General features: G+C 41.9%; 1 protein-coding gene across 2 annotated transcripts; it reads left to right on the forward strand.

Annotated features, from left to right (window-relative positions):
- The first annotated feature begins 439 nt into the window (after positions 1 to 439).
- On the forward strand, positions 440 to 22,062 carry EDRF1 (erythroid differentiation regulatory factor 1). Of its 2 annotated transcripts, XM_082285728.1 has the most exons (25): positions 440 to 575; positions 1,933 to 2,141; positions 3,532 to 3,598; positions 4,744 to 4,869; positions 5,363 to 5,487; positions 5,831 to 5,990; positions 7,220 to 7,321; positions 7,594 to 7,715; positions 8,382 to 8,493; positions 9,176 to 9,323; positions 9,398 to 9,506; positions 9,809 to 9,920; positions 10,860 to 11,120; positions 11,426 to 11,497; positions 11,613 to 11,763; positions 13,585 to 13,773; positions 14,819 to 15,019; positions 15,338 to 15,560; positions 16,647 to 16,866; positions 17,246 to 17,404; positions 17,827 to 17,976; positions 18,208 to 18,361; positions 18,634 to 18,749; positions 19,378 to 19,541; positions 21,269 to 22,062. In XM_082285728.1, the coding sequence occupies exons 1-25, from the start codon at positions 510 to 512 to the stop codon at positions 21,438 to 21,440; spliced, it is 3,690 nt and encodes a 1,229-aa protein (XP_082141854.1). In that variant the 5' UTR covers positions 440 to 509; the 3' UTR covers positions 21,441 to 22,062. The 2 variants fall into 2 exon arrangements, with proteins under 2 accessions (XP_082141854.1, XP_082141855.1); XM_082285729.1 differs by lacking the exon at positions 7,220 to 7,321.
- Positions 22,063 to 22,123: the final 61 nt, after the last annotated feature.

Below are 22,123 nucleotides of genomic sequence, written 5' to 3' on the forward strand. Positions count from 1 at the left end.
GAGAATAATAGGCTCGGGGGGATCTTCTGGCTCAGCTGTGAACAGCCTCAAGCTGTGCTAGGGGAGGTCTAGACTGGATATTAGAGAAAATTTATTCATGGAAAGAGTGGTCAAGAATTGGAAGGGGCTGCCCAGGAAGGTGGTGGGAGTCCCCATCCCTGGACGTGTTTACCGGAACGACTGGACGGGACACTCCGTGCTTTGGTGTAATTAACGAGGGGGCTTTGGTGCAATTGACGAGGGGGAAATCGGTCACAGCTTGGCCTCCACGAGCTTCCCTATGTTTTTCGAACCTCAGTAACTCCGCGATCCCGCTGGGAGCGCCACACTCACCCCTCACGGAACCGCCACCGCCTCCCGCCCCTCACGGCGCCGCCCTCAGAGCCCGCCCTTCCCGCGCCTTCTCGAAAAGTCTCGCGAGAGGCGGCGGTTCCCGGCCGGACGCCCCCGGGAAGCGGCGCCGCTGCCGCTGCCCCTTCCCGGCTCCAGCCCCGCTGCATTCCCGGACCATGGAGGAGCCCTGCGGCGCGGGCGCCGCTGCCCCGCTGAGGGGCGACGCCGAGGAGCCCAAGCAGGTGAGCGGCGCTGAGGGGGGCCGTGGTAGGTGAGGTAGCGGGGCGGAGTGGGGGGGTCGAGCCGTGGTTACAGACGCAGCCCTCAGTGGTGTTTTAATTGAAGCGGTGTTTTTGATCCTCATTCCAGTTTGTCAGGGCCGGAGTGCGGTAGAGAACATGCTAATTATGATTAAGCGTTAATTGCGAGTAGTGCTGCTGTTGTTATGCTTAAGTGCATGGCATTTACGTAAGTGGTGTCCTGTGGAGCTGTTTTTCCCTCGGCATGTGTTCGTTCAAAGCTCCTCGCACACGGGTGACTGCTGCCTGTTCTGCTGTGTTTGGAAAGAAATAGGCAGACACGAGGCTTATTTATTTATTATTATTTGTTAAGGCAGAAGCGTGTTTAGTTTTAATGTTGGTGTTAATGTTGGTGTTAGTGAACACTTGGTGTTAATAAACGCCTACTTTCACAAACTTCAGTGGGAGTCATGTGTTCGTTTTAGCCTTTCTGAGTGATTTTGTGTTGTGTAGGCAGCTGACCTTGGTGGCACTTGATTTTCCTTCCTCAGTGTACCCAGGGGGGCGAGAAGATAGATCACCGTCACCTGCTTGGATCAGCCACAGTGTGGCCACAGGACCAGGGCAGTGGTTGTCCCCTGTGCCGGGCACTGCTGAGGTCCAGCCTCAAATTCTGGGACTGGTTCTGGGGCTGTTAGGTCAAGAAAGGCATGAAGGGGCTGGAGTGTGTCCAGGGCAGGGAACGGAGCTGGGAAGGGTCTGGAGCCCCAGGAGTGGCTGAGGGAGCTGGAAAGGGGCTCAGCCTGGAGCAAAGGAGGCTCAGGGGGGACCTTGTGGCTCTGCACAAGTCCCTGACAGGAGGGGGCAGCCGGGGGGGTCGGGCTCTGCTGGCAGGGAACAGGGACAGGAGGAGAGGGAACGGCCTCAAGGTGTGCCGGGGAAGGTCAGGTTTGACATTGGGAAGGATTCGTACATGGAAATGGTTGTCAAGCGTTGGAACAATCAGTTGAGGACAGTGGTGAGTCCCTGTCCCTGGAGGTGTTCAAGGAAAGACTGGACGTGTTGCTCAGTCCTCTGATCTGGGTGGCCATGTGGTGATCAATCACAGGTTGGACTTGATAATCTTGGAGGTCTTTTCCAACCTAAATGATTCTGTGATAATTCCTAAAGTGGAGCTTATGCTTGACACAGGTTGGAATTGGGGTAACTGAAAAGCTGTATGTGCTGGGGAAAGAGATAAGGGAATGCAGGACTGGATTTTGCTCGCTTACCATTAAAAGTAACCTACCATAGAGCAAGCCTGATAGTTTTAATTGCCAGCAGTTTATAAATAGAAGGCTAATTTCTCTCTGGAAACCAGGGGTCGGTGTTGTTCCTCGGAGGCAATGAGGTGAAGAGCAGTGCTGTGGTGAAATACTCTTCAGCCCCTCCACAAGCAGCCTTTGCTCGTCTGCAGGAGAAAACAGACCTGAAGCTGCCTCCTGCCAACTGGTTACGGGAAAGTGCCAAGCTGGGACCAGCAGGGACAACCATTCTGGGCAACAGCAAAAAAAGTAAACCCTTCTCAAGGTAAATAACAGCAGCCCCTATATTTTTTTCCAGGGCTTTAAGAATAATTCTGATTGTGAACTTGGATCCTGTGTCATTTAAAGTAGAAAGTACAGGTTTTACCCTAGGAACTACGTATTGCTTTGTCTTAACCATTTTCCCCTCTATTTTTCATCTTAAGTTTTTGCCTCTATGCTCTGATCTCGTCTCCTTTGTAAATGATTAATGATGTTGATTGCTACTCTGTTCACGTGTGTGTTGACACCTTGCCTCAGACACTCAAACTGACTTTTTGTTCTTCCGTGGTTGGCCCAAATCAAACCAGACTGGTTCAGCCAGCCCTTCTGCCTTTGATAACAGGTGAAAATGGAACATGTGGTTCCCCTTGGAAGTCAATTTATAGCTCTTCTGGATGTTTAGAAACTGGACCTGGCAAATGGCAAATGAAACTTCGTATTTATGTCAGAATTTCATATTTATGTCACACACACTATAGATGAAATTAGGGCCACAGCCAAAAAACAGGGTTCCCTTTCAGTGTGGATGATGGCTAAATTGTTGAATAAGTTGAGTTCAGAGTGTTCATAAACAGGAGGCTCAAATCCTCTGCTGAACAAGCAAATTCACACCAAATCAGCCAGTCAGTGAAATTTGACAGTTTGTGCGAAGTGTCTGTTTACATCCTTATCATCTCTTTTAGGAGCTGTACTTTTTGGAGCAGAGTAACATGTTTTTCAGGGATTTATGAATTTTTCATGTTTATTTTAGATACTGTGCTTGTCAAATAGAGGCTGGCAGTTTAATCTCTTTCTCTAGTGTCAGTATTAAAAAGCTGATAACCAAAGTATAACTTGCACATCATTTATGTTTTGGATTATAGTAGTATCTGGATTTGTTTTAAAGAATGATCTATACATTGAAATATTCTAACTTAAGTACTTTGTAATTTCTTTAATGAGGGTGGAGGAAGAGACAATGTGTCTGTTACAACATGTAGGGCAGTTTTGGAAAATGTGAATAAGAGGTAAAATGAAATTACAGCTACTAAAATTAAAGTCTTTAACATGCTTAATACCTTAAAGAGAAATTCGTTGAAGAACTCTTCTTATTTTCAGTGTTAAAAAGAATCCTTCATTTTCTCTGAATTTTTTTTTTTTTTTATTTCAGCAAAACTTTAAGTGTTTTAAATGTTCTGAAATTAGACCTAGGCACTGTCAAAGATATATTTGAAAAACTTGCAGAATATGAAGATGAAATTACTTTGTCAATTTTAGGTCTCATTACACTTGGTGATGTTTAGCTGTGGGTTTTTTTTTTTTTTATGAAATATTTCAAAGATTTAGTAGATATAAAAGATGGGTCTGTAATGTCATGCTGGAACTGTCTTAACTTGTAATATTTTTTAAAATAGCTTTGGGATGGCCTATGACTTCATTGACTCAGTTGGAAATGATGTGGATGTTGTGTCTGATTCAGAGGTATGGACACATCTTAAATTCTCTCATTCAAATTATTACACTGCATAAACTTTTATTTTGAGATACTGTCATGGCTTCTGGCATCTTTGTGTCCTTTGGGGACAAGGAAAGATCCCTTAATGAATCACAGATCACCAAATAAGGGAGTTGTGATCACTCAATAAGAAATGTAGAGAGAAAATCTTATTTCCTCTGGAGGTCTATAAATAATCTTCAGCTAAAATATGCAGTTGAGTGAATGCAGCAAATCAGTCTTGCAAGGTAGTTGTCTTGTGTGTTTGAAATCGGTTATTTTGATGTAAACTGTTACACTTAAGATGTTTTTTTCCCTGTTTTTATCTAAAAGAGAGAGCTCTGCTCCAACTTCTTCTTTCCTTTGATTTCTGTCAGCTTGTCAGCTCTTTTGGTGCTGGTAATAGCTGCAGAATTCAAATGAGGCTACTCAGAAGAGGAAACACATACTCGTGTACTGTGTTAATATTTGTCAGATTTGTATTCAGACTGAGGTCTCTGTCTGGATTGCTCTGGACCCCTGACAAAGAATTGGTATTCCTGCTGTGAAGATAAAGGTTTTAAATCCAAACCATATTTTTGTCATTTTTGTTGGTACCTGGTCATGATGATCCAATCAGAGAATGTGTTTAAGCCATGTGTGTGCTTTCTACTGATGATTTGGCCTCTTTATCACTGTCATTCATGTTCTCTGCCTTCACCAAATGCATTTTCTTGTGGAATGGTCTTAAAATCCCTGGCACTGTCAGGTTTCATTTGACCACATGTGCTGGGGTAGAGTTAATTTTCTTCCCAGTGGCTGGTATGGGACTGTTTTGGGTTTGTCCTGAGCACAGGTTGATAACACAGAGATGTTTTTGTTGTTGCTGAGCAGGGCTTACACAGAGCCAAGGCCTTTCCTGCTTCTCATCCAGCCATGCTGGCAAGGGGGTGGGAGTGCCTGGAAAACTGAGAAGAGACACACCCAGGACAAGTGACCCTGACTGACCAAAGGCTGGGGGGATGTTTGGAGTGATGGAGTTTGTATCCCCAAGTCACCATTACACATGATGGGGTCTTAGTTTCCTGAGAACTGTCTTTCAGTGCAGCATAATTGTATTGAATGTTCTCTCTTTTCACTTTTCTTTTGCAAGAACATTAAAAAACTCCTGAAGATCCCTTACAGCAAGTCCCACGTGAGCATGGCAGTGCACAGAATTGGAAGGACACTCCTGTTGGATGAGCTGGATATCCAGGAACTCTTCATGAGATCCTCTCAGGTGAACCACTTGGTTCTTGATAAGTGTTACACGTAGTCAAAATGCATCATGTCAGGAATAGAGTAGCCAGCAAGAAAATGTCTGGAAATTAGTGAGAGTTGCATGAGTACCAAAGGTGCTCTGTTCTGCAGCAGTTTACCCACAAACTACATCTGATGTCCTGTGTTTATGGTGTTGTCGGGTTAATATTCTGTGTCTCACTTTTGTGTAATTACTTCACTATTGCTATACCATTTGATTGATTTTATTATCAATGTGTATTTCTTACTATGTAGCCTCTTATATATCTGATTTTTCTGATTAAGTCAAATTTTCAGTAAGAACATAACTTTCCTAAAAGCTGTATTTTCAATAAACGACCAATTCAGGACTTCAGCTCTGAAGTTATTTTCTGGGTTTCTTGTTGTGGATGAGTATTTGTAAGTTTATAAGGCACGTGGTTTACTTTGCAGATGCTTCTTGATATTAATTTCATATTTCTTCTGTTGGCTAGACAGGGGACTGGACATGGCTGAAAGAGTTTTATCAAAGGCTGATTGATCAGAAGTGGCAAAGAAAAAAGAAGAGTAAAGAACATTGGTACCAGAAGGCAATACTTTCTAAATTTTTGTATTACAGGTAACCTTTTGTGTGCATGAAACTTGAATTCTGCACCACTTACTTCTGCCTGGTTCTTGGTCTTGAAGTAAATGTTAAAATTCCATTATGGTCTGTCTTATTTTCTGCTTTCTCCATATACAGAGGGAATTGAGGAATGAGGTCAGGAAATAACATGAAATGTTTTCACAGAAATTGAAGTATTTTACTTTAAAATTGAAATACTGAAGAATATAATAAACAGCATGACTTAATTAACTGCACGTCAGCCAAATCATTTGTTGGCAAGAGTGCATCAAACATAACTCTAAAAATGGATCTGTTTGCATCTTGTCAGCTGAACTTGTAAATGTTTCCTTGTCAGCATTAATGGAGATGGAGCTGCTCAGCCTGTTCCTTCCACTTCCAAGCAGCACCAGGGGGGTCCTGTTGCAGGTGAGAGTGATGAAGCAGGAAGGGCCTCCTGGCCAGCTCCTTTTGAAATGCCTTCCTCGCTGTCTGAAGACCCAGGTGCCTCTAACCAGGTTGGTGTGGACAATGTTTTATGTGGCACCACAGTGTTTGTAGAGCCACAGATGTTGAAAGGTTCTCAAGGTGCTGCTGCAGCTCCCTTTGCTGAAAGGGCTGAGCTAAGGCATGAGGAGAATTGGCAGGAGGTGCAGTTCCTGCTTTTGCCAGTGGGTCAGAGCTGCAAATTTCAGATGTTTGTTCTATCAATGTAATGTTAAATTGTTATTTATCCCAGCATCTTTGAGAAAGAAAGCCTTTGGCTAAGAGTAGTCATCAGTGCCTTTACCTAAAAGTAGGAAAATCCTGATACTCAGAAGATGTTTGGAAGTTTATGGTTCTGGCCTTTCTTTTTAAATCTGCCATTAAAATCCATCAAAAGATGGTGGCCCTGAATTTATTAGATGAAGAGGAAAAATTCCTGAAAAAGGAAAACAGTTAAGCAACACTTAAAAATACTTGCTGTGAGATTACACAAGTGAAAGGGGAGATATTTACAGCAGTTATGCAACAAACTATGATTAGAATGAGGCTCTCATTCAGGGCTTGTATTGTGGCTAAACATTTTTATGAAAACTTAATTCCTGTGGCTTTTGTGAGTAATATAAAACAGGAATTGATTAAATTTTGGAGAGTTTAAAAGATAGTTGTCTTCAGTTTGCATTAATGTAATAATGGTGTTACAGTTATGCTTCCACAGAATTAAAACTGATCTGCCAAATTTAGGGAGTTTCTAACCTACATTATCCATAAAATTGTAACTGCATGTATTGTGTGGAGAAACACTTCAGTGCTTGAAAGCTTTTAGAAAAAGGACTCCTTCTCTCTTCCACCCTCTTGAGGCACTAGTGCTGAATCCAGCAGACTGTTTATCATCAAGAAGCTGCTGTGCATTTGTACAGTGCCATTTTCTTCAGTTTATAAATAAACCAGTAGGATAGAGGTTTTGCTTCTGGGCACTGATAATCTGGTGTTGACCCTGGGTTAATAAGGAGCTCCTATAAATACTTACTGGTTTCTTCCCAGAGCCTCTGAGACTATTACAAAGTACAATATTTTGGCACTAACTGTAAAAAAGAAGCATTCTAGTCACTGACTAGGGGCTTTTTGTAGTTTAATGCATATTTATTAAAAGATGTTGGAGGTAAAGGTTTTTCCCTTACATGCTTTTGTTGTTCATATCTTTTTTAATGGCCTGACTTGACCTCAGCAGCAGAATCACTCCTTATCCTTGTGCTTTCCACAGGGAAATGTGCCTCTTGAACCCTCATATCTAGTGGGGCATGTGGCCTCAGCGCCCAAAGAACAAAACCTGACTCCTTTGTTCAATGACGGGGAGAACAGTCAGGTATGCTTTATGTGAGAGCTGAACCCCCAGGTTAAACCAACACCTCCAAACTGGGCCTAAACTGGAACTAAGGGCAAACCTCAGTCCCCTGTAGAAGTAGCTTTTGTGGCATCTGTAATTTTAAGCTCCTGTGAACGCGCAGCCGGGTTCGTCACGTGCTGGCTTTTGTTTGCTGCTTTGGCTTCTTGCTGTCTCATAATTCCACAGAATGTCACGGAGAGCAAGTGTCATACCACTGATTTACAGAACAGTTCTGTTTTCTCTTAATGAAGGGACTTAAAAATGACTTTGTTCGTAATATCTTGTGGACCTTTGAAGATATCCACATGTTGGTGGGATCAAATATGCCAATATTTGGAGGTGGGAGATACCCTGCTGTGAGCCTGCGTCTCAGGTGAGCTTGGAAGTTCACAAGATACTATTTATACCAGCCTTGACTGATTTGTTACTCTGCTTCCTGTTTAGCTGTCTGCATTTTTTGCTATTTTTATAAAAGTGGCCAGTAATATTTCTTCTCCTGGGATTCTGAATTTCAATTGTTGGGCATAAGCACTTAAAACGTTACTGAGCAGTAAGACAGAACTATTCTAGTCCCAATTTAATGTTAATCCCTTCATTACCAGTCTTCCTGTTCCTTTGCATAGGCAAAGAATGAGCAAAAACTTGAAGCTCACTTGGTGTATTTGTCATCTTTTTAAGACACATCTAGGAATTAACAGTACCTTGCTCTGCAATGAATTTTGGACGGTCTGGGAGAAGGTTTGTGCTATAATTAGTTGCAGCTAAAAGTGCTATTCCTTCTTATTATCTTGGTAATGGTGTGACATCTGAAGCCTGTTAAATGTGGGCAAAAATTCCAAACTGCTGATGGAATTCAAGCATATTCCATTGGAGAGAGCAGCACATCTATTTTGCTATAACTCATAAGAATTCACAAATAATTGTTTTAGTGTTCATCCGCTCTCATGTGACTTAAACCTAAATGCCATTAGTAAACATCCCTAATATTTCCTGAAGGGTAGATAAAGATTTAACTAACACTAGAAATATTTTGTTTCAGGGATAACAACAAGCCAATAAATGTGCTAACAGGAATTGACTATTGGTTGGACAACTTAATATGCAATGTACCAGAGCTTGTGATGTGCTTTCATGTCAATGGAATTGTTCAGGTAAGTCTGACTCTTTGCATTATACCTTAAAATAACAATTCATTCTTCACCTTCTGAAATTGCCTCAGTTATAACAGATCCTTCACACTGCTCTGAGAAAAGATGACAAAAATCCTGTGTTGCAGAATGAGAAGCATCTTAGACAGCTTGCAGCAGTCATCTAAAAATAGTGTGTTCTTTCTTCCCCTCCCTTTCATGCATGCAAGATTCCTTCTTCCCCTGATGTTTGAGTGAAGGCAAAAATAAAAAATGCAACAGCAGAAATCTGTTTCTTACATCTTGAAATCTGCAGTGTTCCCTTGCCCAGACAGATGCAAGCTTTTGAATGTTTGTTTATGCTGTTTTACTGTGGACAGTCTGTGTTTCTGTTCTGCCTGGTAGCCTGGAGTTGTTTCCTAGGCTGACTAGGTTTCATTGAAGTAATAGATGTTGTGCCTTCTCCCCCTTTCTTTTCCTCATCCTTTGTTCTCCATTTACCATGTTTGTGACAGAAATGGATCCTTCTTAAAGCTTTGATTGAGTAGTGTAGTCAAGATGTGCTTGCTTAAAGTGAATCATAGAAATTAACTCAATTTATCATAATAGCAGCCTTTGTTTCTTTTAGCTGTTGATAGACTGATACATTAATTTTGGTGTCAGAAACCCCTCTTAATCTTGAGTTTTAATTTTCTTTTCTTTTCAGAAATATGAAATGATCAAGACTGAAGATATTCCCAATTTGGAAAACTCTAATTTTTCTACCAAAGTGATAAAAGATATTGCTCAAAATATCTTATCTTTTCTGAAATCAAATTGCACCAAAGAAGGACATACCTATTGGTTGTTTAAAGGTAAGAAGGTTTAGATCAATTTGAAAAGATTGACAGTAATGTGATGTTGATTAATGAGAGATTTTCTTTTTCAGCAAGTGGGAGTGATATAGTAAAGCTGTATGACCTCACCACGCTTTGTGAAGAGACTGAAGACAAATACCAAAACCCTTTTACAATGCCAGTGGCAATTCTGCTGTACAAGTGAGTTTTTATCATTTTTGTTGCAGTACTTAATTCTTGGTGCAGTTGTATTCAGAACACAGACCAAAATTCATGATCAAATAACAATCATACACAAACTGGCTAAATCTCAGTCCCACTAGATCAAAACAGACTTTCCTTTTCACCATTTCTCAATGTAAACTTTTTTGCTGACAAAGTCTCGTAGACACATCATAAAGTTTGGAAGATCTACAGTTGTAGAATATTGTTTAACATTGCTTTTTCTTCTAGCACAAAGAAATTGTCCAGGGGTTTCACTATTTTGTTCAACTTTCTTTTAGAGTTGCTTGCAATATGATGCTGAAGAAAAACCAGAACAAGAAACACTATGGCACAATCAGAACGTTGCTCCTGAATTGTCTGAAGTTGTTGGACAATGGCAGACATCCTCAAGTAAGAATTCAATGTTTTCTTCCACTTTTGTGTACATATAACAGAAATGCTGTAATCATAATAAACCTGGTAATAAATAATGTGCTCCTTCTTCCTCCCAGGGGAGAGAATTTCAATTTATAAATAAACTTTAAAAATTGATTTTTAAAAGAATCCCCACGCTGGTTTTTTTAATTAGTAGTTTTTGCTGCCCCTTATTGCTGCACAAGTCTTCTGCGCTGCTCTAAAAAGGAACTTCTAATTACATTCTCTCGCTTGTTCTTGTTGCCAGAGAGCCCTCTGGGAGCAGATCCTGGATAAAAAGTGTAAGATGTGAATATATGAACATTTTTACTCTTAGGATGGCTGAAAACTGGGACAGGCTAAACGGAGAAATTACAGTCTCCATCCTTTCAGATACTCAAAGCCCAACTGAACACAGTTCTGAACAACCTGCCTGGATAAGTGGGTTGGGCTAGAGAGTCTCTAAATAATTTAGCTTTAAGCTGTTTTCAACTGAAAATTCCCAGAAATGTGATGTGAAAAATCTGAATCATATTTAGAATGGATTCCAAGAGGAGACATGGCACACATTAACTAATAAGAATGTAGATTCCTTCTGAAGTTGTGAAAGGTTTTCAAAATCCCAATGGAATCCCTTCAATTTTGGTTTGGTTTTTTTTTTTGCTAGCATAAGATCCTTGTGTTGTCTCCTGTGATCTGCAGCCTGTTAGAACAGGAAGTACTTGTTCTTTACCAGTTGGTTTTATTCTCTTCTAAACTTGATCAGCTTGGATCCTTTTCCCTTCCAGGGAACTTGCTCAAGCTGTGTTTACAGGTTATCAAACACCTCTTTGCATGTCATATGTACTCCTTATTCTAAGATAATTTATATTGTTCTTGCCTCTAAAAAAAAAACTTAACTTGAGAATGAATCATTTTTTTCTCTTCTTTGTAAAGATTATTGCTTCAGCAAACTACATGTTATCAGAGCTTTTTCAGCTGGATGAACCTAAAAAAGAAGACAGTGCAGACTTCCCTATAAATGGAAATTCTGATGAAAGTTACAGTGAGGAAGAGGAAGAGATGCCAGACAGTGATGAAAATGGTTCTTACAGCAACAGTTCTGATCCCCCAGATGACAATAAAGCAGTGGCAATAATCAAATCTGTTGGGGAGTTGTCAGTACCAGAAAAATACAAGTCTGTGCATCGAATACGTGTAAGTGACTCTGTGGTGTTATTAAGGGTCTTCTTGGATGATTCAGTTCATGGGACAAAACTGGGTAGTGAAATTCCTGGTAGTTTTTGTCTCCAGGTTAACTGAAGTGGGCAGAGAAGCTGTTCATGAGCTGCTCACAAAATCTGAGGTGTGTGTTTTATGGTAGAGCAGGCTTCATGTAGATTTTTCCTTACCATATTCCACTTTGTCTTGATGCTGCCTCTCATTGGCATCTTCTGGCCAGGAATTTTTGTATTTTCTGTGTTGAACATTTCTTCTCTTCCCTCCCTGGTGCCCCAATGCAGCCCAGCTGTGCATTCCCTGTCTGCCACGGCACCGAGGAGCGCTGCAGGCTGGTGCTCAACCACGTCTTGGAGGTGAGTTCACTGCCAGCTTCCTGAAGATACTTCACCTCCCATCCAATTCTTCATCTACTCTGTGTTTGCTAAATATTGCTGTCTAGGTGAATGAAATGATTTCTTCCTTTTGCAGGGTTTGAAGTCTGTTGACAGCAGTGTTAAAAAAGAGGGTGACCTTCCTGCAGCTGACCCCAGCACTCCAATCCCGTTGAAATATGAGGATGAATCCACCAGTGGTGGTCCTGAGTCTCTGGAAAAACAGATGGCCTTGTTTCTAGACAAAAGTAAGTTGTATTGTTGTGCAAATAAGACCTTTCCAGTGCCAGCACAAACTGCTGCTACTTTATTTTGATTGTCAAAACAGTGTGTTTAAATCACTAATTACACCATTGCCTAAGGAAAAGTGCACTGAAAATTGGAGAACAGTCTGTTCCTTTTTAAATATGAAAAGAGACACTCATTTGAGTTATTTTGCATAGCAAAGAATCTTTTATTAGTCAACACATGATTTTACTGGACCCTATTTAGATGTGGCTTTCAGATGACTTCTGTAAGGGCTTGGTATTTTGAGGTTTGGTATGTGGAGCACCTTAAGTTTTGTGGGTTGTTTTAAAAATAGGCTTAATTTCTTTGTGTGTGTGTGACCTGGATGTTTTCTGGAAGAATTTCTCCCTTCTGGCAGGTTTTGCTCCTCCATTATGCTTGCTGCTTGAATTGTGTATAAAACGTTAACTAGGATTTTGTTTCCTTTCTTGTACCTCTACAACTGTGAAAGGAAGCAACGAATAAAAGATGTTTTGTTTGTTTAAATGCTCAAACTCCAGAAGTTTCAGACTACAGTCTCTCTCTATTTTATTTTGCTCTGGAGTGATGTAAAAAGTTCCAGGAAAGACTTTTCTTCTGAAAGCAGTAGAGCTCTCTGCAGGGCAAGGAGCCCTGTAAGCATAGCTCAGAAAGAAATTCGTCTTGCCTACTTTGGCAATTCTTTAGTTTTCCCTTTCTCCTCCCTTTGAATCTCTGAATAAGAAGCCAGTTCAGTCTGGAGTTGTTCACACTCACAGAGATTCCTGGATCTGTGCTTCTGTCCATCCCTGCAGTAGCAGCAGTGCTATTTGTTCACTTTTGTTTTCCACTCCACGTGTTTATTTCCTGTGACGTGCATTATGTATTTTCTCTGCCACATGTACATATTTACATACATATGGAAAGGTTAAGTGCTCTAAACTCTGGAATTTCTAACTTCAGGAGAACTACTCTGGACTGCTGTATGGATGCAGTGTGTGTGTCTTTAGCTGGGTGGGGTGTTACTGTTCTAGGTTTGTTTTTGTCCCAATAGAACATGTAGTGCTTAAGAATTTATTTACTGTATCTGCTTATTTTCTACTTGTATATTATTACAAGATAGCGGGTTTACAAGTCAAGCCTTGTAGGTCTGCCTTAAGCGAGAGACTCATTTCTGTGTGCAGATATGGTCAGGGCAAAACTCTGTCCTTTGGTAGGGACAGGCCTTAAACCAGGAACAGTGACCTGTTCCTTTGGGCTCCATAACCACTGCAGCATCAAAGAAAAGCTTCATAATCTTATGCAGAGGATATCTTGAAATGAGTGTGAGAAAGTCCTTGGTTTCCTTTGTGGGAAGGACCAGGTTATCCAGGGTCTTGTGTGCTGGAGGCTAAACCCACAAATGGAAGCTTTCTCACTGGGACTGTTCATACAGAAACTGAGCTTTTATCTTAAGGATGTGGTGGAGAACATGACTAATTCTGCCTGCGGCTTTCTTGTTCTTTTCTTCTGCTCCCTAAGGGAGTAATGTTGGCCCCTGCCCCTGTGTTTCACAGGCTGTTTGAGGTCAGAGAGGTCACCTGCACTGTCACTGTCCCACTGGATTCCAGTATCCTACTATCAGGTGGAGTGCATGGAAAAGTGCCATGTGTTGGGTCTGTTTTGCAGGTGATAAATGAAGTAGCAGACAAGCTGGCAGAACTCTGCTTGTGCAGGGCTGTAATCAGGCAATTCCCATTCTGCCTGTGCTGATGGAGTAGTGTCTGACCTCAGGCATTTGTTACAAAGGGGAGATCACTGACAAGGTTCTGTTCCTCTTACAGTGGGCTCCTTCCAGAAGGGGAAGCATTCCAGCCAGTCAGGAATGATTCCTGGATCATGGCAATATAAAATGAAACTCCAGCTCATCCTGAAATCATCAAGAGCTTATTATGTCCTATCTGATGCTGCTATGGTCCTGCAGAAATACGGGCGAGCACTGCGATACATCAAACTGGCCTTGCAGTGCCATGGTAAGTTCCTTGAATGGATTTGCCACCTGTGCCACTGCCTGGAGATACCTGTCACCATATCAGATACTGCTGTGCCTGATTTATCCTGGTGGTGGGCAGTGACGAGTCCGACAAGCCTGTGTTTAAACTAAGCATCCAGCTGAGTATTCAGGACAGAAGTCTGTAGTGAGGATAACTTTTGTCACTGATTGATAGAAAGACGATCCCATTTTGACAGATTGGGAACTTGAGGGCACATTTGGAGCTTCAGAGCAGTTGAATTTGGGAGAGTCTGCCCTGATGCCAAGGCCAGGAGAGTGTTCTGTGCTCCAGGTGATGCTCCTGCAAGCCGGTACTTTTTCCCTGGTGGTTCCCATGTTATTGAAATATATCCTTGACTCTGAGAAATACCAGACTTGTTCATCAGCTGAATCGGATGCTCCTCTAAAATAGAATGCATCTTGAAGTATTACTGAGGAAAAGGGAAGAAGTAAAATCAGGCTGTTTAGACTAATACTGCCATAATGAGAATAACAACTGGGAAATGCCAGTATCTTAGTGCTAAAGTGCTGCTATTTCCCTGCCCTAAGGGAAGGGAAGGCTCCTGTCTTAGGGCAGGAGGAGGTTTATAAAGCAAACCCACTTGATCTTAGCACAAAGCGTCCATAGACCTCTCAGTAACTCAGAGCACTCTTCAGCTTTCGGTCTTTTATAGACTCGAGACTCAACTTCAAATTCTGGAAATTCAACTTTTCAGTCTGTATCTCACTTGAGTTAATTTGCAGAAAGTCAGTTTTCCTTTAGTCAAGTCTGAGATTAGCATTTGTAGTTGCCAGAGTGACTGCTCATCTTGGACAACACAGGGACTCTTTAAACCATCAGCTGTGTAGAGCAACTGTGACTTTAAAATAGGTTATTTCTTCTGAGGAGAACATGTGTTGTCACACTTATTCTCTGTATGCAGACAGGTAGCATTAAAACCCAATTATCTTGTCAGTCTGTGTCAAGCCTTTTGATGTGTAGTTCTTTTCTTTCCCCTCCCTCATCTATTTTTTTTCCCCACCAGATACCTACTGCTGTCTGTGTGGCAGCATGCTTCCCGAGGTGCTGGTGTTCCTGTGTCAGTGCCTAACCCTTTGTGGAGATATCCAGTTAATGCTGGCTCAGAATGCCAACAACAGAGCAGCTTACCTTGAAGAATATAATTACCAGACTAAAGAAGATCAGGAGATACTACACAGCCTTCACAGAGAATCCAGGTGCCAAGGTATGATCCTGACACAGGAGAACTGCCAGACTTTGGATACATGACAGACATAATCTCATTGGGTTTCCTCAAAACCATGCACTAGGAGAACTTGTGACAGAGGGGTTACTGCACTTCACTTCTGTTTCCTTCAGAGAAACCTCATCCTGCCTGTCATACAGAAGGGGATTGTCAGTGTAGTGTGTGTCATGGCCTGAAGCTGTGAAACAACTAAAGGCAGTAACTCTTTCAGTAATAAATAAAACCTAACTGACATAACTCTTGTACTTAATTAGAGGAATACTGTTTGACATGAAGGCTTTGCATTTTGTTTTCCAGGGTTTGCCTGGGCTACAGATTTATCCACAGACTTGGAATACCAGCTTTCTGTCAGCTGCAAATGCTATGAAGCAGCTTATGAAATCCTACTCTTCAGTAATTTAAAAAGCCAAAACCCAGAGCAGCACATCCAGGTGCTCAAGAGGATGGGCAATATCAGAAATGAGATTGGAGTGTTCTACATGAACCAGGCAGCTGCAGTGCAGACTGAGAGAGTGGGCAAGTATCCTTTTTCCATTCCTGACCATTTCATGGAGCTACAGCAGTCATCAAGTTCACTAATTGTATGAGAAATCTATTTCTTATTATAAAGAGGACATTTAAATGACTGTTGTTTTTTAATGTCCACTGTAATTATTTGTTTACAACAGATCACTGTGGCTTGTACACTGTAGTTAATTGAGCTTAAACTGAGTAATGGAATGTGTAATTTGGAGGAATTCCTTTAAAATGTGTAGAATGCTCTCAAAAAACCATCAAGGAAACTTTAAACTGTTGTGAAAGGGAGGGCATGTTGCATTCTTGATGTGTTGGGTTTAGCCCAGCATGAACAAGCAGCAGCTTAATTTAAACAGAAGAATAGCTTCAGTAAAGTCAGCCTGTGAAATTTTGGTAAGTAAATCCTTGGAAGCATTCCTTCTGGTTCATTTTTGGTGGGCTTTTTTTGAGGAAAAGCTTTGTAGGGTGAGGTGTTCAGTGGGGTTTTGTTTTTGAAAGCAAACCCAATGTCTTGTCTAGGAGTAAGAGTTCTCTAAACTAGAACAAGTGAGGTGTTGGTAGTTCAGTGTCAACAGCTCCAGTTTCCCAAGTATCAGCTGTTTACTGTAACCTTTGTCCAAGTAATATTTGAAGGATTTTGGCTTGGACTTTCAATTTTGTGATTTGTCATAATCTCTCTGGGTTTTTGCAGGTGTTATTTAATTGAAATCAAAGCTTTGAAATACTGAATTCTACCTGTCTGTAAAAGTCACATTTTATTTGCTCAATACTGAAAATTTATAGAAGTAACTCCAATTCCCTGAATCATTACTGTGAAAACAAAATCTGGTGTATCCTGTGAGTTTCCTGGTGTTCTGTGTGTCATATCACTGGAATTCTTTGGGAAGTATAGTAGGTGTAATAGTGCACTTCAGGTATTAAACCCTCAGCCATATGGAAGTCTGAGGAGTATTTTCTGTGAATTGGATCTTCAGAATCATTTACCACCCTTAAATTTTAAAAGATGGTTTATTAGAGAGACAAAAGTGTTTATTCAGTACCTCTGAGGAATTTGAGTGAGTCTCTAAGCCTTGTGCTTCACCCTAGTGAGTAAAAATGTCTCCACGACTGAGCAGCAGCTCTGGAAGAAAAGTTTCTCCTGCTTTGAAGAAGGAATTCAGAATTTTGAGTCCATTGATGATGCCACCAATGCTGCCCTTCTGCTGTGCAACACAGGGAGGCTGATGAGGATCTGTGCTCAGGCCCACTGTGCAGCTGAAGGGGACTACAAAAGGGAGTTTTCCCCAGAAGAGGCACTTTATTACAATAAGGTAACTCCTCACTGGTTTAAGCAGGGCCTAGACCCCAAAATGCCTTTTACTGTGAGGTGTTTGTGACTACTTTGGTAAATATGTTTAAATTTGGGTGGAATAACCTGGGACAGCTCTCCTGCTTTCATACTATCCTAATCCTTGCTGTATAGGCTTTGCTGGTGTTGTTGAGGTTTGATTGCTGGGACATTCAGATGATGATGTTGAACATAATGCAGTGCCACATACAAGGGAGAAGAACTGCATGGTCAGGATTAAAGAGATTATCAAATGGGAAATACTGAAGAAGGCTCAGGGAGATATTTTGAGAAAAGGGAAATTAATTTCTAGTTGTTACAAATGGAGGCAGAAACTGTGTGCATGGCTCTGTCCTTTGCAGGCTATTGACTACTACCTGAAGGCTCTGAGGTCTCTGGGTAAGAGGGATGTGCATCCAGCTGTTTGGGATTCTGTGAACTGGGAGCTGTCTACGACGTATTTCACGATGGCAACTCTGCAGCAGGATTATGCTCCCTTATCCAGAAAGGCTCAGGAACAGGTAACAGAGAGCATTCATTGTATCTGAAAAAAATGCATTGTTGTTGTCCTGAAAAACTGAACAGGGAGCAAAATGGGTATTGCAACTGTGAAATGGTTTGGGTTGGAAAAGATCTTAAAGCTCATCTTGTTCCACCATGGAACAAGATGGGCAGGGACACCTTCCACTGTCCCATGTTGTTCCAAGCCCCAGTGTCCAGCTGGGCCTTGGACACTGCCAGGGATCCAGGGGCAGCCACAGCTTCTCTGGGCACCCTGTGCCAGGGCCTGCCCACCCTCCCAGGGAACAATTTCTTCTCAATATCTACTCTAAATCTTCCTTCAGCTTAAGGCTCTTTCCCCTTTGTCCTACACTACATGCTCTAGTGAAAAGCCCCTCTTCAGGGATTTTTTCCCTTAAATTTGTATTTATTTATGTTGTAGATAGAGAAGGAAGTCAGCGAAGCCATGATGAAGTCCTTGAAGTACTGTGATGTTGATACAGTGTCTGAACGGCAGCCCCTGTGCCAGTACCGGGCTGCCACCATCCACCACAGGCTGGCTTCTATGTACCATAGCTGCCTCAGGAACCAGGTATTGCTCCAGACTGCTTTGGTTTTCTAAATTCCATCCTTGACATGTTCAGTATGTGTGGAGCTTGATATTTATCCTTCTACCTGTAGCTGGGCTACGTGTATTTAAATTATTGAACCAAAGAAATTAGTGCTATCTCACAACAGACAGTCTCCAAGTAAACCTTTCCAGTGGCTCCTCATGAACATGCAGAGGGTGGGGGATTCACTCTGTGCCCTCCTCTGAGTGCAGGTTGGTGATGAACACCTGAGGAAGCAGCATCGTGTCCTTGCTGATCTCCACTACAGCAAAGCAGTGCGGCTCTTCCAGCTCCTGAAGGATGCCCCCTGTGAGTTCCTGCGTGTGCAGCTGGAGAGAGTGGCCTTTGCAGAGTTCCAGATGGCCAGTAAGTGTAGCTCCAGCCTACAACAGCTTTCCAAACCACCACTACCTACTTAGTTTCATTTTTAGATAACTAAATTTACGTGAGAGCAGCAGCAATCTGCTGCTCAGAATGGAATTTTCCTCAAGAGAGGAGACAGGGCATTTTTATCTTGCTGGTTTTCAGCTGACTAGGGCAGTATGTGCTTTTTTTCTCTCTCTTGAAATCTTTAAATGTTAAAAAAATCTAGTCTGTAATCTAAGCCTTTTGTCCTTCATTTTTACGGGTTTTTTTAGGTCAGAACAGCAGTGCTGGGAAGTTAAAGACTCTGTCTGGGGCCCTTGATATAATGACCAAAACCAGGGGTGCATTTCAGCTCATCAGGAAGGATCTTGTGGCAGAGAGTGAACAGGTAAAGGAATGTCAGGTGGTGTGACACCTGCTCCCTTCTGGCTTGTGCCTTCACAAAAAAATGGTCACTCGGCAGTTAAAATATTCCTTGGTTACTTCTCTGCAGATTTAATTGCTTAAAGAGTGTGGACAGAGCTAGAATCTATTGCTGTTCTCCCCTAGCCTGGAAGTGGATAAAAAAAGGTTCCTTTAGAACATGATCCAAAGATGGATTAAAACATATTTTAACCTGGACTGCCTTACTATGTGAATGGGCTTTTTCCTGTGCAACTCTGCTGTCCCTTAAAACAGCCCTTATTATCCCTTAAAAGTCTTCTCTAAGATCTTCAGAATCTGTGAATAATAAAAAAAGTTTTCTCTCTCTCCCTCTCTCTCTCTCTCTCTCTCTGGTACATTTAATATTTAAATACCAAAATGTGGAGGGTTATCTGTAGCCAGTGTGAGTAATGTTCCTGGAGCCTCAATCACCAGTTACTTGCAGCATGTGCTGATGTGTGTGTGTCCCTTGCTGGCAGTTTGGGCAACACATGTAAAAGTCAGCTCACCTGCAGGAGGCGTTTCCTGGCTCATTCCCTGTGTTTAAAATGTGGAATTCAGTGAAATGGTTTTTGGTTGTTTCTCTCCTGTAGATCAGCAAGGATAAAAGTCCTGCTGAGAGCATGTCAGTGAATGATTCCCCTGCAGGCCTTAACAAAGAGGAAGTCTTGAAACTGCTTGGGATTTTTGAGTCCAGGATGTCTTTCCTTCTCCTCCAATCCATTAAATTGTTAACTTCAAGCAAAAAAAAGATTGGGTAAGTTGAAGCTTGGTATCCTTTATCCTGACTGATGTGGGATTGGTGTGTGGCAGAGCACTTCAGAGTTCCTGGGGGAGAAGCTGCTGGGTGCTGCTGGTCTCTCTGTCCATCTTGCTGATAAAATGTCAGTGGAGTTTGGCAAGCAGAACACTTGAGAAGAAATTCAGGCACATCAGTAATGCTGCAAATAGAGAGGGATGGATATGGGGAAGATGTGCACTGGTGTAGAGAATTTACTAATTCCTAATTTACAATTCCTGGAGTCTTCTGTCCTGCTGCTGGGATTCAGGACAAACCTGACTTCTTTTTGTGTTGACTTGGAAGAGATGTTGGGATTTGGTGTGGCAGCAGATTCCTTACCCCACTCCTTCTGTTGGTTTGATTTGAATGTGTGTGGTGTTCCTTTTGGGATGCAGAAAATACCTTTTACTCCCCCAGCAGCAAGTGTGTGATGTTAATATTACATAAAGTGAAGCTCTGAAAATGTGCCATTAGTTTTAAAGGATATTTTTAGGCTTGGAAGTTGGGTTAATGTTTTGGGGATTGAAGCACTGCTGATGCAAGAGCCGTTCAGCTAAAAGTAAACTGTGAAATGAGTTCATTGTACCCAGGAAGTTGTCTGCTGATAGTGGTGGACTGGTAAATAAAAAACATGAGAAGAGAACACAGCCTGGGTGTGTTTTTAGCTGTTTTTCAGGCAATGTTAGGAGCTTTCACCTCCTGAAAAAGAGCTTCCACAAGGTGGCAATCTGAATATGTGAAACACAGAGGATTAATACAGGGTAATTTATATGTTACCAAGCAGATGGCACAGCTAACTGAGTAAATGGGTTTAGTTCTGCTGTCTCATAACACAGGCAACTCAGTTTTTGTTTTGAAGGGTTTTTACCCCCACATTTACCTTGGCATCATTGCCTTGGGGTTTTGCACTGAAGATTCCACACAGGGAACCTGTTACAGTTTGAATGCTGTGAAATGGGAGTCTTGAATAAACTTCTTGAAACTTTGAGGCCAAGCTTGAAACTACCTTTCATTTAACCTTTCTTGTGCCTTCTGTACATCCTGTGTGCATTTCCTCCCTTCTGCTCTGCAGAGGGTAAGTTCTGCCTCCTGCTTTAATAATGGGCTGAAAAAGGGAGGAAATTGGTGCTCAAATGCTGCTTCAGGGTCTCAGGTGCACTTTGGCAGAGAACAGGAGAACATGTGGGGAAATTAATGTTTGATAGCAAAACTTGCAGCCCGGCAGTAAAAATGGATGAAGTCAGTGTTACCCTCCCAAAGTGGAATCATGAGCAGAACAGAACTTGGCTGTGCAAATCGGAGGGGAAAAGTAATTGAAAGTAATACTTTGTTCTGGGAATACTTGTAACTTATCCCAGAAATACTTTGCATTTCAGTGGCTTTTTATTGACTACCTGTTCTCTGAAATAAATGAACCTGCCTGATTCCTGCCAAGTGCGTGATGAATTTAATTTGCTTCAACCTTTCTCAGTCATTCCTGAAGCACTTGCAATTAACCTGACTGCTGCTTGTACATTTTATATTCTATTCTATTTATATTTTATGCTCCTGCCTGCAGTATAAACAGAATGCTCTGACTGCAGTGCAGCGAATGGTGGATTGCCAGGGATCCTCATCAATATTATTTAATGATACTCGTGATAATTTGCAGAATGAAGAGCCATGCTCAGGTAAAGAGTTGGGATTCTCTGCTCTCTTTGTAGGGGCACCAACGAAGAAGAAGCAGTTCTGAAAACGAACAAGCAGGTTTATTCCCTGCTGCTTCGTGCCACTGCCAACAAGGGGCTGTCCCTGCTGGAGCGCACAGAGCTCCTCCTGAATTTGCTGGAGCAGCTGGCTCCAAGGAGTACCGAAGGCAATCCTGGAATGCAGTGAGGGCAGCGCTGCGGAGCTGCAGCACCAGTGCCTTGCTGGGAGCACTGGGGGTGTTCCCATGGGATGTTTGTGTTTATTGAGGGTGAGTTCTCACCATTGTTGTTCCATTGGAATCTGGGAAAGCACAGGGATTCTTTTTTATCCCCACAAAGCTCTCCTTGTTCGGCTCCCAGCGTTTCTTTGTTTGAAATGCCAGTTTGGAGTTCTGGAGATAAAAATGTAACTTTTTCACCATAGGGAAATTACTGATTTTTCTCTTGCAGTGATACCCATGTTTTGCATAAAGATGTAACCTCACAGCTGCTCTGCTTTGGTATTTAATGAAATGTGTTTTGTAAGCAGGGCTGCACTGGAACCTTTCCCTGCTAAAGGCAGCCCAAGCTGTACCAGGAGATTTCTGTGGAATATGTGGATGCACTTCTTAATCCCAGGGAGGATCCTGCACAAAAACCTGTGCCTTTCTAGCTTTGATGTGACTCTTGCAATTTATCAGCCATCTCTGGGATTTTGTTTTGGAAAGTGAATGGTTTCAGCTGTGTTGGACTTGATCAAGAATAGTATTACCTTTTTCAGACTTGAAACTGTGAATAAAGGAGAGGATATTTTTAAATAAAAGTTTATTTATTAAATATAAACTCAGCAGTCTGCCTTGTTCCTCTTGGTATAACCCTCCTCAGAGCAGC

The sequence above is a fragment of the Coloeus monedula genome (genome assembly GCF_965178545.1).
Source record: "Coloeus monedula genome assembly, chromosome: 8".
Taxonomy (NCBI): domain Eukaryota; kingdom Metazoa; phylum Chordata; class Aves; order Passeriformes; family Corvidae; genus Coloeus; species Coloeus monedula.

Bases quoted from the DNA above. Each gene is read 5' to 3' on its own strand.
- EDRF1 (XM_082285728.1), top strand. From the start codon at position 510: ATGGAGGAGCCCTGCGGCGCGGGCGCCGCTGCCCCGCTGAGGGGCGAC. The intron at 7,716-8,381 runs GTGAGCTTGGAA...ATTTTGTTTCAG, and splicing joins GCTGTGAGCCTGCGTCTCAG to GGATAACAACAAGCCAATAA. The intron at 9,507-9,808 runs GTGAGTTTTTAT...ACTTTCTTTTAG, and splicing joins GTGGCAATTCTGCTGTACAA to AGTTGCTTGCAATATGATGC.